Below are 15,725 nucleotides of genomic sequence, written 5' to 3'. Positions count from 1 at the left end.
ACACACACACAAAAATACACACACACACACACAGTAGAAAACCTTTAAAAAAAGAGAACTTGAAAATAATAACTTAAAAAAAAGTAACGCATGGTTCCTTGTTGAAACACAACTCAGTCTGCATTCTCCATGGTTACATGCAGGTTCATCTGGCTGGGGCGCAACCTCTCCCACCAGTCCCACCAACACCAACACTATGGTGGACAATGGGACAGCAGCCTGGGGAAAGTCCACCGAGACACCACCTACCGGCTGGGGAGATCCCGATGAAGCTGCAGGGAAGCCCTCAGGTTGGGGGAACCCGTCTCCCAATCCCATAAAATCTGGTGAGAATTTTGTAGGTTGAGCTTTTCCTTTTGTTGGATCAACTTCTAAACATGAATCAATAAAGTTATTTTTATTGGGAGCCCTGTAAACATAATTATTGACACTGTGGATACAGGCTTGAGTGGTCAGGTCACCCCTGCGTGGCAGTGTTATGGTGAAATTGGTGACCTGCTGAAATATGTGACAACTGTGTAGACATCACATAACCTCAGTGTCCGAACGTAAATCATTGCGGTTTGTTTGTTAGCAGAGTTCAACCTAGCTGTATTTAGGCCACATAATTAAAGACATCTGTGTAAGTTATGTGAAGTGGTTTATTTCGGCAGGTTTCCAATGCAGCTACTCCCAAATATAATATAAATATGTAAAGTATTTAGGCATTTAGCAGATGCTTTTATTATTATTACTTTATTTGAATTGAAGGGAACAAACCAACCAAGGGTTTGATCAAGACAAATACAAATAACAGGCATAGGTGTATTAACCAGTGTTTTTCTCTTCTAGGTACAAAGTCTATGCAAGATGGCTGGGGTGAGAATGAGGCCTCCATGGCTGCCTCCCGTCACTCGAGCTGGGAGGAGGAGGAAGAAGGAGGAGGTGGGATGTGGAACAACGCTGGATCCCAGGGAAGCAGCTCGTCTTGGGGTCAGGGCAGCAATGGAGGCTGGGGTCAGGGCCAAGTTGGGAAGAAGACCAGCAGCAAGGTGGGTGCCATCTGAAAGATGACATTAATTTAGCTTGGGTTGGGTTGCATGTCTCCAAATTGTCTTCTGGTCTCTTGTTTAATCAAGGAACGTTTTACATGGTCACTAATGCCCTGACTACTGGGTACAATTCGATTGAATGCATAGCATTAGTAGTGAAATTATGGCAGTAACATGGGTTTACAGTTTTAAGTATGATTTCACTAGTAATAACTTCCTATATTTTGCCTTGGAACCTCACGGTTTACGGCTGTTTTAAGACGTGAACATTGAGCCAAAAATATATTTATCCCCAAATAAAGATTTCCAATTTAAATCTTCACTTTAGCCAATAATTCAAACCTTTCTTATTAGGTCATGGCGATATCTATCACAATGTATGCATTTTAAATAGTATTTATCACCCTGGAGTTAGCTTAGCATCAGTTATTTCCCACACACGATGAAGATTGGCGGTGGTGCTGAGACCTATCTAGTCTCAATGCCTGAGACTATATGATAGTCTACTATCGTCAAACCTGTATTACTGTGGAAAATTCATACATGTGAGATTTCTTCCTTGAAACAAATGTCTCATTTTGTGCCAGGGTCTTCCGAAGCCTGGTGGAGGAGACTCCTGGATGAATCCCATCAACAGGCAGTTTTCCAACATGGGGCTACTGGTAAGACGTCTCATCAAGGCTGACGTAAATGTCTAATGTATGGCATCCTAATTTTCTACGATTAGTCGAGGTGATTCTCATTTTAGCCTTTTGTGTTGGACAGGGGGACGATTCCAGCAGCAGGAATATGGACATGGCCCAGGGTCTCCAGGATAAGAAGATGGAGGGAGATAAGAGAGGGATGGGCATGAGTGACTACAACGGAGACATGAGAAAAGGGGGGAGAGGAGGTAGCTTGCCCTATCGCTCACCTGGTTCCAAAGAGGCGGGGTCTGGGGACGCTGCATCTTACTATGACAAGGTACTGGCCGGCTACCATCTATGGGTACTCTTTCCTGTCTGTGAGGTTACTCCTCTCTTGTCTACTTAACTCTGTTGTCTTCTATCTCCCTTTCCTTTTCATTTCTCCTACTTTTGCCTTTGTTTTCCTTCTTGGTCGACCCTATGTGTCCTCTCCACATCCTCCCCTCCCTTCCCCTCCTTTACATTGGGCAAATGCCATCGCCTGTTGGCGTGGACAGACCTTGTCTTTCACCAATCAGGATGGGTTCTTTGGGGAGGAGGGTCCTTGCTCTCTGTACTCTCCACCCACTCTCTACAAGTCCCACCCCCTCTTCAACCACACTATCCCCTTTAGACAAGTAAGATGTTGCTCGTTTGTCATTCCACCGCTAACCCCACTAGAAAAGTTATTGGAGATCTCATTCTTTGTCTCGTAATGTCATATGTACTGTATGTACTTCCTGTGTCAACATGTTTGTTTGTTGTAGTTGTGTACGTTTGCTTTGCATATATCTTTGTATTCTGTTGCTCTTTCGTTACTTCATGTTTTTTTAAACTGTCTTCTTCCCCCCTACCTCTGGTTTTAGGGCGGTCACAACATGTTTGGAAGCAGCAGCGGGATGGCCCAGTCAAGACACCAGCCAACTGTTCCACCCATAAACCCTTCCCCAGGGATACGAGCGCAAGTGCCTCATCAGTTCCTGTCACCACAGGTGATGTACCAAAGCTATTGCGTTCTTTCTTCCGATTTTCCTACTGAGTTCCATCCATAACGGTCAGAATTGCCTTTGTGCAGTGTTTTTGTGATCGTTGCTAATCTTCCCCTTTTACATAATCTAATAGTCTATACTATAATTCAGTGGTTTTCAACCCGTTTCATATCGTGGCCCATTATTCAGCATTATAGTCATGGACCACCATTTGATTGATGGGATTTATAGCCTCTCAGACCCAAAACGTAAAATGTGTTGTAGTCGTTAGATATGTTTTTGTAATTCCATGCTGTATTGATGTTGGTACCATAAGAGAGAGAGCAGGCAAATGATCAAACTAACAATTCTTCTACATTCTAAGTAATGCAGATGTTTAACAATTAGTACAACTCTTGAGAGTGTGAAATGAAACCAAATATACTCGTTTCCACTCTCAAGAGGTAAAGATCTAGATTGGTTACCAACGCTCCATTTAGCTGGGGAGCAGCTGGAACCACCTCAAGGCCCACTAGTGGTCTTCTGGTTCCTTAAAAACCACTGCTATAATTCACAGAATCTGTGTGTGTGTGTGTCACTCTGTCCGACCGTTAAGTCTCAAACTTGGTGTTTGACTGTGTGTGTCTCATAAAACCCTGGGGTTTGTCCCGTTGAATGACAATTTAAATTCGACGGACTAAGAATTTCTGAGAATCTGTCAGCCTATGCCTGGTGTCTTAAGCCCACCACACACCGTCTGCGACCGTGTGCGGCGCGGCGCCGCCTGGAAAATAGAACTGTGTTCTATCGGCGCGCCGGGCGGCGCGGCTCCGCGCGGCGGAGGGGCGGGGGACGCAGCCGGTGTGTGTCGGGCTTTAGAAAGACACACAAATTATCTTTGTGTTCGGGAGATTCATTATATGCATCAGTTTCCCTGGAAATGCATTTTTAAATGGTAAATGGTGCATTTTTATATAGCACCTTTATCCAGCGCTTTACAGACATTGTGCATTACATTCACCCATTCACACACCGATGCCGGAGGAAACCATGCAAGGCACCAACCTGCACATCGGGAGCAAGTAGGGGTTCAGAGTCTTGCTCAAGGACACGGGTTTGAACTGAGAACCTTGCGGTTCCTATTCAGTCACTCTACCCTTGATAGATTGGCAGCAAGTATATATCCATTTGCTAACCCTTTAATGTTTGTGCTGCATAGCCAATATAATATTGTTTTCTATTTTGATTCTGTTTAGATTTTACCTCCATGTTTTAGATGAACATTATCAAAAAGTGCATCGGTTCCCAACTTACATAGCCAAGTAGCCAAATAGTTACAAGTAGGGCGTCCTAGTTATAATAGGAGTGTAGTACTATACTATTTTTTTAACCCAATAGTTTACCTCTATTGCTTCCTAAACTAAGACAATTAGCCGTTCGCTAAGTGCCACCCAAACCCGTTCTTGTCCAATACCACGTTAGCGACAGTTACTAAGTAAGGATCCTGGTCAAGCTTTCAATGCTGGTCAAAATGGTTAAGCTTTTGTTGTGTTCGTTTATGTGCTAAAAGAGTGACTTTGAGAGCTGTTTCCCCGTTACAATGGAAGTCAATGAGAGCCTATTTCTTATTCTAATATTTACTATTAAACTGCACAACGGAGCAAAATAATTCATGGAATGGACTAGTTTGCGAAGAAGGTAAGAAAACAAACTCTTTCTGAGGTCCACACATGCTACAGCAAATATATGTATTGACACCGCTTAACCATTTTGACCCACATTGAAGCTTGACCAGGATCCTTACTTAGTAACCGTCGCTAACGCTAACGTGGTATTGGCCAGGCATGGGTGTGCCTTGGCGAACGGCTAATTCTGTGAAACGCATGTTGCGATCCATTTCACTCACTCACTACAACAGCCGGACAGCCAGTTGTTAATGTCAGCTAACACAGTTGATTGAAATAAGAACCCTCCACTATGGAGAGGAAATCAAAGGGAATCAATAAAGCGCTTTGTGAGACAGATTCATACTGGCGTGTTCCCTGCGGTTACAGCAGAGGTATTCTGTGTTCCCATAGTGCTGGGCGTGTTCCGCCATTTGTTGTAGACCTACACAATATATCGCAGTCAAAATAGTACTATTATCTTGTGTAGTGTACATGTTGCAAGAGGCTGAATGTTTCTTGAATGAAAATATTCTAGACAAAGTATTGTGCCACTGCACTTAATTTCAGGCCTGAGGAAATTGTGCATTACTAGAATCTCTCGTGCCTGCGGCTCGCTCGAGTCTGAATGCCACGCAGTCCGTGTTGTTGTTGTTGTTGTTTCTCCGTGCCACACCTGTGTGTCGCGCTACTATCAGAGTGCGTGTCTTTGGCCACTGACGTGTGTTTTCCGTGCTGGGCAGGTTGTGTGTTGTTGTTCGGAGGTGTTGTTTCTCCATGAATATCGTGTGTCCGCTGCCACGTGTTTTCCGTGCTGGGAAGGTTGTGTGTTGTTGTTGTTCCGTGTTGTTTCTACGTGAATGTCGTCTGTCCGGCTGTCCGTGTATATTCTCGGGCCAGCACATCACAGAAAGGGAAACCACAGCACTTCATGTGTCACCAGTCTATGACTTGCCAAACTGAACTGCGGCCGAAGTGTGCGCACACAACTTGTTACCAGCTCAAATGTGTATATATAGCTATACAAACTGAGCCTGTTATCATCACCCTTTTCCCAGAGTTTTGGAGGAAAACAAATGTGCAGAGAGAAATGGCAATGGGATTATTTTGTTATTAATTTGTCTGTGTGGGTTCAGGTGCCAGGGTCCATGCTGAAGCAGATGCCCCCTCCCAGCGGGAGCGTGGGGAGTGTCGGGGGAGTAGGCGGGGTGGCGGGTGTCGGAGGAGGTGTGTTCCCCCCGCAGCTGTCCCCCCAGCACATTGCTATGCTCAGCAGCATCTATCCACCACACATCCAGTTCCAGCTGGTGAGTTGCTGCCTGGGAATTTCACCAGCACTCGCTATCTGTTAGCCGCTTGCTTTATTTATTTCTTTTCCCACGCCTACCATGGAAAAATGAGTGAAAGTAAAGGTCACCTCCGAAGATAAATATTTTGCCAACTCAAGAAGTTAGAATCTATCCTTATACCGTTTACATCTCGCCCCCCATTTTTCCACATAATGTGTGGACTATTATTCAAAGAATGTCAACTTCTGGTGTGCATAAAAGTCATTCTTCTCTGTCATGCGCCCCCCCCCCCCTTTTCATCCCTTTCCCCTTCTCTCTCTCCTTTCCTCCTTTCTTTCCTTCCCTCTGTCTTTCTCTTTAGGCCTGTCAGCTTCTTCTACAGCAGCAGCAGCAGCAGCAACAACAGCCTCAACAGCAGCAGCAGCAACAGCTGCTGCAGAACCAGAGGAAGTTTACCCCGAATGTACGCCAGCAGGCTGACCCACAGCAGGTGAACATGCGCACCCCGCGTCCGCACGCACGCACGCACACACACACACACACACACACACACACACACACACACACACACACACACACACACACACACACACACACAGTCACACACGGTAATGGAACGCGATTACAATTTTCCAAACACTTAGAATTGGTGCAGCACTAGTGCAGTATCGACTATCGAGCACAAAACAAAACTGTAATTGTATAGCGCGTGTGTGTATTATCGCAGAACCTCTTACTAACAGAGTTTGTGATTGTCATTGTGGTCTTTTCATGCCCTCAGCTGGCTAGGATCATGGCAGTGCTCCAGCAGCAGAGGCAGCAGCAGCAGCTGGGGGCTGTTGGAGGAGGAGCGGGGGGCTCTAAACTCTCCCCGTCCCACCTGGGTGGAGGAGTCGGGGTACAAAAACTGCCCGGGGCTGACTCCCTGCCCCACCCTGGCCTAGGGAGCTCTGTGGCTGACCTGCACCAGAAAACACACTTGGGCTACTCTGGTGAGTCTTAAGAACACTGGTCACCCGTCAGGTTCCATGACTAAATACAAGATTTCCTTAATTTCTCCCATTTATGCCAGTATCACAAAAGTGCTAGAAAATACTCCTCAAGACTAATTATATTGGGCTATATTATGCACACAGAATAACTCTTCCTACTTCCGGCCGCTTCCCTACTTCCTTGTGTTACTGATGATACAAATGAAGGCTCTGTTCCATTTAGTGTGCATTGGTTCTCAAACTTTTTAATTTCAAGGACTCCAATAACTCTTGAGAGTGTATAAAGGGAACATATATGGTTCCATTTGTACTCTGTTATACACCCGTACGGAGCCATTTGGAACACACTCAAGGACACTTTGAGACCCACTGGTGTAGCAGAGTGTTTCCAGTGAGTGAACTTACGCACAATAGCAGCACACCTTGACTCTGTTTAACCAGAATGGAGCAGAGCCTTCATTACTATCAGTGGTAACACCGCTTCGCAATGAAGTAGGGACTGGGCCCAAGTTCTTTTCAAAATGCTGTGTGTGCATAGAGCCCATTGGGATGATCATTTCAGCCAAACATTTCCCCCGTCTGCCCCTTCTCTGGGGAGAACAGGTTATAATTCTGGAGGCAGCATGTCGGGTCTGGACCTGGGGGGCCCCGGGGGCCTGAAGGACCTGGGAGGCCAGCAGTCTCGCTTCAAATGGATGATGGAGCAGGCACACTCGCCACCTGACCCTCTCACACCGGACAATGGTATCCACAAAAATGGTGAGTGAAAGCAGTTGTTTTATAACTTATTTGTCTTAGTTTCCTACTTTATGTTCAGCGTGCACAGGTTGGCCAGGTTATTTGGAGGGTGAAATAGCCACATTCCAATACTCAAATGTATGCCTCCTCTGTCCTCCAGCATGGTAAAGTTGGGGGTGAAATTGGTGACCTGCCGAAATATGTAACCATCTTTTACTTAATGTCAATGTCCGACGTAAATCACTTGTTTATTAACAGAGTTACGTTTCTCTCGTTCTCTTGCTCTGATTGAGGTGTTCCTCTCTCCTCAGGAGAGAGGAACCTGCGAACCTGAGAATAGCAGCCTGATACCCATTAAAACTTTCATTTCATAGTTAGAGTTAGCACTTTGGAGACTGAATACTATTTCATGTACAGTAACACAGTTATCTTTCTCAGGTCCCATTACCCCTATGAAGATGCCCGGGGGCTCTCCTTACTCTCAGTATGACATGGGTGGAGGAGAGGGCCTTGGAGACAACTGGCACCGCACCCCTGGCAACAAGATGGCTTCGAAGACCACTGTTGCTACTCCCAGCTGGCCCCCTGGTAAGCGTGATGTTCAGGATAACTCGCTCACATGAAAGGGAAAGTTCAATTTGAATTTGACTCTTATCCAACTATACAAGAACTATTAAGAACATGTTTCTCTTTTGCGGGGGCACAATGGGGCAGTCGGTAGCGCTGTTGCATCACAGCTAGAAGGTCCTGCGTTCGATTCCCTGCTGGGGACGCTGTGGGCATTGGGGGTGTGTTCTCTCCTCCGCATCATCAGTGCCCATACCCTAGGTGGGGTTGGCAAAAGAGCCTTTCTGTGTGGAGTTTGCATGTTCTCCCAAAACATGGTCTCTATACTGCCTCCCCCTGGCCAGCCGGACGCCTGATGTCGGGGAAAGGAACTGGATATAATAACGTGTTCCCTCCACGTACTATACGTCAGGTGAAAAGAAGTGGCATGGACTCATCATGCATTGAAGGAAGCATGGGGTCAGGCCGTTGCTCTCCCCAGGTTGGCAGAGGGAGTGTAGTGCTGAGGATTACATTAGACAAGTGACACTGGGTGGAAAAAAAGGGTTACAAAAAAAAGTTATTTTCACTATGTAGCAGATGGAATTAAAGTAAGATTACGAGTCATTGGGTAGAGATCTCATAATGTCCCTACATGTCATGGAACGATCAGATTCAGTGTGTAAGAAAACAAAGCAAAGAATCTACTAAGATCCTTCGGTGCTAGTAGACGGAGTCTTCTTTTGTTTTTCACTTCTGTTCTGTTATTATGAGTGTTCTTCAGTACTGTAGTACTGATGTTTGTCTGCAGCCCTAAAGTCACAACTGCTGCAACAACTGAACATTTGTTCAAAGATTGTTGGACAACCACTTCAAAAACTTTATACATCCACGTATGATAACAGCATCCTAAGGTTAGCAAGGAATATCACCTCTAATACTAAGCATGTGTTGTATGGAGAACATAGGTTGCTACCCTCAGGAAGGAGATATTGTGTACCAGCATACAATAAGGTCAGACTAAAAAGGTCCTTTGTTCACCAGTCGACCTTGAGGCTTAATCAGGAGTTGTAGTTGCCACAGGGTAAACTAAGCGGTGGATATTGCTCTTGTCTTCCTGTCTTTATGTATGTAAATGGTCTTGTTCTTTGTGTTATGTCAAATGTGCACGTATATGTGTTCTGCATACTTGGCTGCTGGGTCGCAAGACAAATTTCAGTGTGAACTGACAATAAAGTACTATATCATATCATCCACCATGGTGAGTGAATATAATTGTGAATATGTATGTGAATTATGCAAAGCTTTTATTTGCCATCTATTTCTGTACACCGGCAGAGTTCCAGCCTGGCGTGCCCTGGAAGGGAATCGATCGCGTTGACCCCGAGTCCGACCCCTACATGACTCCGGGCAGCATGATGGGAAACTCTGGCTCGCCCAGCCTCAATGACACTGAGCACCAGTTGCTAAGAGATAACACTGGTAAGCCTTGCAGAGACAAACACACACTGGCTGTTTTGTTGCACAGGTGCAGTGCCGTGTCTCTCATTTCTTGTGAACGGAACACACTGCATTGGTAACCGAATACACAGAGACACCTGCGCCCAGAAATAGCCTAGCGGTTAAGTCCCCCGTATCTGAAACCACATGTAGCCCTGCTGGTCTAGAATTGCACCAACCAAAGCCGTTGCCCCCGTACTGTCTGCTACTCACATTTCCTCCCATTTGAGGGCTGTAGAGTCTGTATTAATAATCAAATAAATCAATTACCCAAACAAAAGTCTGTGTCAGTAAAGATGGGATCACATGGCATAGGTCAAATAATTATAGAATAAAGAATATAATTAAGTTGCAGTGTTTTCCCTATGATGATAATAATAATAAAACTTTATTTGTATAGCACCTTTCATGACATGAAATGCAGCTCAAAGAGCTTTACAGAGCAATGGAGATGAAGTTGTAGCAGTGGTGCTGAATCTTGCACATTTTGTATTTGCCCTCAGTCTCATGTCTGAGATTGACAGGTGTCTCAGAGTCACGGTGGGCCTGCTGTGGACCGCCTCCAGGCAAAACACTGTATGGCCAATACTGAGGCTTCTATCTTTTTGTATGGAATATCATTATTATTAGATTATTGGATCTCCCTATTTCACTGATGTTGACTTGCACATTAAGCTTATCTCCATAAGTGTTGCTTTCTTGACAAACGAACACATCTACTGTTGTAACTTGATTTCCGCAAATAGTCAAAATAGATCTAGTAGAAAACGGTATATACAGTATACCCTTGGGCCTTCCCACATTGCTCTGTGCTGCACAACCAAAACATTGTCATTCTAATTGCCTGACAGTGATGAGATGCAGAGAGGTAGGGAATGTCTCATGGCAGAGATTTGAGCACTTCTGAGTGGCCAGTGGCCACATGTGTCCTTACTGGCCTTGCATTGATTGGTTTAAATGAACCCTTAGCCAGGCTTCTATAAAGGCAGGAGTATTATTGTGCCTGTACCCAATACCCGTGTTGTGTTTTGATATGTGTTGCAGATTCCACCCCTCCCCTGAACACCTTGCTGCCTTCACCTGGTGCCTGGCCTTACAGTGCCTCAGACAGCCCCCTCAGCAATGCACACAACTCAGGTAAGATACACACACACACACACACACACACACAACTGACCATACGGACTTCCCATTGATTTCTAACCTCAAACTAACCCAAGTTCTAATGCTAAGCCCAAGCGTTTAAATGTCAGCATGGGGGCATGCAGGTACTGTAGGAGAAGTCACTCTCTGAATCATATACAGTATGTCTGAATGTGCCGCCCACCTCTGCACCAATAGGCCAGGTGTAATGCTGCATGGGGGGGGGGGGGGGGGGGGGGGGGGGGGGGCAATATTTCCATATAAAATGGTCACATCATAAGAATGCTGTGTGAAGAGTGGAAGACAGTGCTTTATTTATCTCCATTTCACACTCTCCTATGCCTTTACATGTTTAGCTCCCAATAATTATTTCACTTTTCCACAACATTTCATCCTCTGACTGATGGTCAATGTGAATAAGATAATTAAATATTGGGAGTGTTTGTCCCTCCATCCATCCATCCATCCAGCCACCCCTAATCTTGCAAACCACTACACCAAGCAAACCACTACACAATCCGCAATCTGTGCCATTTCCTGCCAGTAGGCCAAGGAATTCAATTGTGGAGTGAATGTGAAATAAAATGACAATATTGAATATTTTTCACATTTTGTGAAATCATAAGCTCCACCGTCCTGCCGTCCCTCCGAATTTGGGCAAGACTGAATTTACATGACATCAGAGATCCACATGGAAGCCGTGCAGCTATAAGACCCCGTCTTGTTATTTTGTGTGCGGAGAATTCACTCTCTACATATTAATGTTTTATTCTGCCCCTGGACCCAACTTTGTGTATCATCAGCAAAGTACACAGAGTACAAGAACAGCTGGCCTCCCGAGCCCATCGGACACAACAAGCCCTGGAAAGCCAGCCGTGGCAGCAGCCAAAACCAACTGACCCGCCCGCCTCCGGGACTAGCCAGTCACAAACAGCCGTCACCTTCCCCTTGGTCCAGCGGAGCCCCGCGAATGTCTTCTCGTGGCTGGGGGGGAGCAGGAGGAGGAGGAGGAGGGGGCGGCAGCTCCTCGGGAGCCACCGGTAATGTACCAGCGTATTTTCTCGACTTCACCGTTCACCATGTGCATCCGTACTGTGTGATGAAATAGTTAGGGGAAATGTTAGATGTACACAACGAGATGAAAGTGTTGGTGGGGTGTAATGTCGGGTGGTGATAAAGCTTCTAGTCCAGTTCTCTTTAGCAACCAGCAAAGGGAAGTTATTCATCTCTCATTAGGTTTTGAGAGGCTGTGTAGGCAGAGAGGAGAGGAAAAGAGATATCCATTCCATCTTCACTCAGTCAGAAAACAATCCCCCTGTTTCTCCACAGGCTCTACATGGAGTGATGGCAGCTCCCGTGGAAGCTGCTGGTTGGTGCTCAGCAATCTCACGCCACAGGTGCAGTACAAAATTACATTATATAGATTTGGGGTCGGCATTCTTTCCAATTTCAGGAACGGCTTATCCAGCTCCACTTGATTGCACAAAGCAGTGGTTCTTAACTCCATTCCCTAGTACTAGTACACACTAGTACTTATTTACTATTTAACTAGTATTTAACCAGCAAGTTAATTGCATTCACCTGTTGTCCCTGCTCTAAACGAGTGCCAGATAAAACGAAAATCGTCTGTTTTAAAGATCCCTGCCTCTGATTTCAGCAGGCATATATATTTCTGGCTCTTTTTGTCCCTCTAACCGGCGTCCATCTCCTACATCCTGCAGATTGATGGCTCCACCCTGAGGACCATCTGCATGCAACACGGTCCTCTGCTAACCTTTCACCTCGGCCTGACGCATGGCAGTGCTCTGATTCGCTACAGCACCAAACAAGAAGCAGCCAAGGCCCAGAGTGCCCTGCACATGTAAGACCCAATCATTGCACATGTCTTATCAATCTCTTGTATATATATATATATATATATATATATAATTATTTTTATTCTATTTTTTTTATCATATGACTGATTCACCCAGTGACTGACCGTGTTCTCTGTACCAGGTGCGTTCTGGGAAACACCACCATCTTGGCTGAGTTTGTGAGTGAGGAGGAGGTAGCTCGCTACATCGCACATTCCCAGAGCGGAGGAGGAGGAGGGAACACAGGGACGGCTGCCGGCTCGCCAGGCTCCGCACCCCCTGGCACCGCCTCAGTGGGGGCCAATGGCAGCGGGGGGAGCGAGAGGGCGGTAGGAGGAGAGGGAGTATCCACTGCCACAGGAGGTACAGGAAACGGAGCATTGGGGACCTCCAGTGCCGGCTGGCAGAGCCTCGACGGTACGGGCAGCTCCTCGGACCCGTCCGTTGGCCAAGGGCACGGCCTGGGGGTCTTCAACCAGTGGAGCAACAACGGTGCTGGGGTAGGAGGTGGGATGGGAGGGGGGATGGGCGGAGGAGGCGTGGAGGTCAGTAGGCAGGGTTTGTGGGGAGGGATGGGCGGAATGGGGGGCATGGGGTACCACAGTAGCAGTCTCTGGGGGTCCCCAGTGATGGAGGACCGCCACCAGATGGGAAGTCCTGCAGCGCTGCTTCCAGGGGACCTGCTCGGAGGTGGGGCAGACTCCATCTGATGAGCCCCACTGGCTGGCTTACTGACTCTCCTTCTCTCTCTCTCTCTCTCTCACTCACACACACACAGTCACACACAGTCACACACAGTCACACACACACACACACACACACACACACACACACAGGTCAAACCTATATTGTAATACATATTTTCAGTCTGTATTTATTGACAACAGATGACCTACTTGTGACTACACTGGTCACTATCATACACACTGTCCATTACTGTATCACTAACTCTCTCACACACACACACACACACACACACACACATTCAGTATATGCTCCACTTTATTTACACACACACACACACACACACACACACACACACAACTCGTTTTACCTTTAAATGAAGACATCAACAGCAAAACTTGAACCTGTAAAAAAAAAAAAAAAGTGAAATCCATCAGACTCTTAGGACTCAACTGGACTGCTCTTATATCTTTTTACTCAAAAATCACACCACATTTCCCATTCTGACACCCCACACCCCTCTCACTCAGGCATGCACTGGACACAGACCCAGCCAGGGTCGTGACACAAAGATCGTCGTACAAGTTTAGCTATTGCCCTTTTAAGTTCCCCACAGATGTTTTTTTTTTTCCTCTGTTTTTTGTATCACTTATGTAATTGATGTTATCTTAGTCAAACTTGCAGACTGAGCCCCTCACAGACCTGGCTGACGTTCTCAAGTTTTGTAAGCGCAAAGAGCAGTTGGGAGGAGGGCCGAGTTTGCGGAAAACGCACATCAGTGCGTGAGCAACCATGAGATGTACAAAGGGCGAGCATTTGTTTTTTTCCTAGGTACCAACATGTCTGCTGTGGTAGAAATAAAGGCACCAAAATGGCATCCAGGGTAAAAGAAAAAAAAAAGAATAAAAGAAAAACAAGCAACATTAGCCAAACTTGCACTATATATGGCTCTGGGTTTTGGTGACGCAACCAACAAATCCTGCCCAATTTCCTTGACAGAAGTCCACCATGTGACGCTACAACACAAAGCCCCTTGCAGGATGATGTCGATGTCAACAGCAGCCGTGGCCTTAGTTTGGTTTACACTTTCACTGGCTGCCCCGCTACACACATGTCACACCATTTTACACAGTTAAACCATTTTACAGTTAACATGCGGCTCTTGTATTTAAAATGCGAAAATTGTATCCTCGCCTATACGTACAGTACATCAGCTGTGTATTCTTATATGAAAAAAACAAAAGGCATACACCGAAAAGTGCGGAATATTGTGAAAATCTAGATGTCTTTTATTTTTTATTTTTTTCCCTTAAAACACTGACCTCGTTATTGTATTATTTTTCGTACTTACTCAAGAAATCAAGTTGGTTATTATATATTGTCAAGGCAGTAAATAATGAGACTATGATCACCTTTTGACGAGCTGTTCAAGATGCCCTCCTGGCTGTGGGAGCGTGAAAAGAGTGACCGTATGATGACCGTTGAATATGTGACAAAGATGACGGTGATGATATTAGAAGTGTCTGTTATTGCTACAATGGTGAATGTTTTTGTGTGTTTTTGTTTTGTCTTTTCCATGAGAGATTCATGAGTAACAAGTGTTGGCTGCGTGTGTGCATACATGTATGCTTGCTTTTGAACACTTATCTGTCCCAATCAGGGAAGTGAATAAATGTTAGGCTGTCAGCTTGCATTAAGTGTGATTGACTGAGAGAGTGAGAGAGCGTGTGCTCATTTGTGTGGGTGTGTCCACTTTTGTGTCTGGACTTGTGTAGATGGAGAAAAAAAAGTTCAACATTGGCACTAATGCATTACGTCTCATATGTTGGGTTTTTTTAGCAGCATATTGTTCCTGTTTTATATATATATTTTTTGTCCAAATGCAATAAGTGAATGATTCGTTTTTTCCTTTGTTTTGTTTTAAGAAGCAAACAACTGAAGGCATTTTGTACTGAGATGCCAAATCAACCCAAACCAAGCTGAGCTGGAAACGATGTATTTTTTTCTTTTTGCAGACACGTAAGACGTTACCTGTTGTATTTGTTTTCTTTTGTTTGACAATTTTTTTTGCTCATTTGTTTCAGTTGATATGTATTCATTTAAATTAAGTCGGTCTTTATTATCACTCCTGTTCAGGATCTTTTGTTTTATTTCAATATTTCAAATGTTACAAAAAGGAGAGGAAATTAATTTAAAGCAGAAGAGAACAACTTAATAAAGGTTGAATTGAAGTCCATAGCTGTGGGGGTTTCATTGTTTCAAATTAGGTATATGCATTGTGTGTGTGTGTGTGTGTGTGTGTGTGTGTGTGTATATATATATATATATATAGATATGTCATGCTCTATTTGATAATAGTCGAAAGGACATGTCATAAACATCCTGCTGTATAATGATGAGGGGCCCCAAGATATGTTGTTGTAAACTCGCAATCCATCATTTTGAGCATCTCTTGCCCAGTGCCCACAGTTTAGTTTGTGTATTTGTTTTCATACTGTACTTTTTCTATTGCCAGCTGTTTCAACGCCACAGGGGTCCGGGAGGGAAAATCTAAAATATCGGAGTTGGAACCTGAGACCTTGACCAGCCCCATTTACCCGCTGAGAGCTGTTCATGAGGTGGACAGCCGTTTCAAAAGGGGCTCAAAAG

The 15,725-nt window shown here is 45.2% G+C and overlaps 1 protein-coding gene across 4 annotated transcripts in view; it reads left to right on the top strand.

Annotated features, from left to right (window-relative positions):
* The window catches only part of tnrc6ba (trinucleotide repeat containing adaptor 6Ba), a 23,874-nt gene extending 8,149 nt beyond the window's left edge, over nt 1-15,725 (top strand). Inside the window, exons 6-23 of one of the 4 annotated variants that reach the window (XR_013965806.1) lie at nt 144-326; nt 832-1,031; nt 1,619-1,693; nt 1,797-1,994; nt 2,215-2,334; nt 2,563-2,688; nt 5,465-5,635; nt 5,979-6,107; nt 6,399-6,609; nt 7,213-7,368; nt 7,786-7,935; nt 9,232-9,375; nt 10,438-10,530; nt 11,340-11,576; nt 11,866-11,933; nt 12,258-12,397; nt 12,535-15,095; nt 15,592-15,725. Coding sequence is in view for 3 of the 4 variants with exons in the window: in XM_080789856.1 (XP_080645982.1) it covers nt 144-326; nt 832-1,031; nt 1,619-1,693; nt 1,797-1,994; nt 2,215-2,334; nt 2,563-2,688; nt 5,465-5,635; nt 5,979-6,107; nt 6,399-6,609; nt 7,213-7,368; nt 7,786-7,935; nt 9,232-9,375; nt 10,438-10,530; nt 11,340-11,576; nt 11,866-11,933; nt 12,258-12,397; nt 12,535-13,102 (2,969 nt within the window). In the remaining variant the exon portion in view is untranslated. Of the gene's footprint in view, nt 1-143; nt 327-831; nt 1,032-1,618; nt 1,694-1,796; nt 1,995-2,214; nt 2,335-2,562; nt 2,689-5,464; nt 5,636-5,978; nt 6,108-6,398; nt 6,610-7,212; nt 7,369-7,785; nt 7,936-9,231; nt 9,376-10,437; nt 10,531-11,339; nt 11,577-11,865; nt 11,934-12,257; nt 12,398-12,534; nt 15,313-15,591 lie in introns of those variants that run through there. The other 3 variants (XM_080789857.1, XM_080789856.1, XM_080789858.1) reach the window with 3 other exon arrangements.

This window comes from Protomyctophum bolini, assembly GCF_963924005.1.
Source record: "Protomyctophum bolini genome assembly, chromosome: 18".
Classification (NCBI taxonomy): domain Eukaryota; kingdom Metazoa; phylum Chordata; class Actinopteri; order Myctophiformes; family Myctophidae; genus Protomyctophum; species Protomyctophum bolini.
This window is presented reverse-complemented; position numbering and strand designations above follow the sequence as displayed.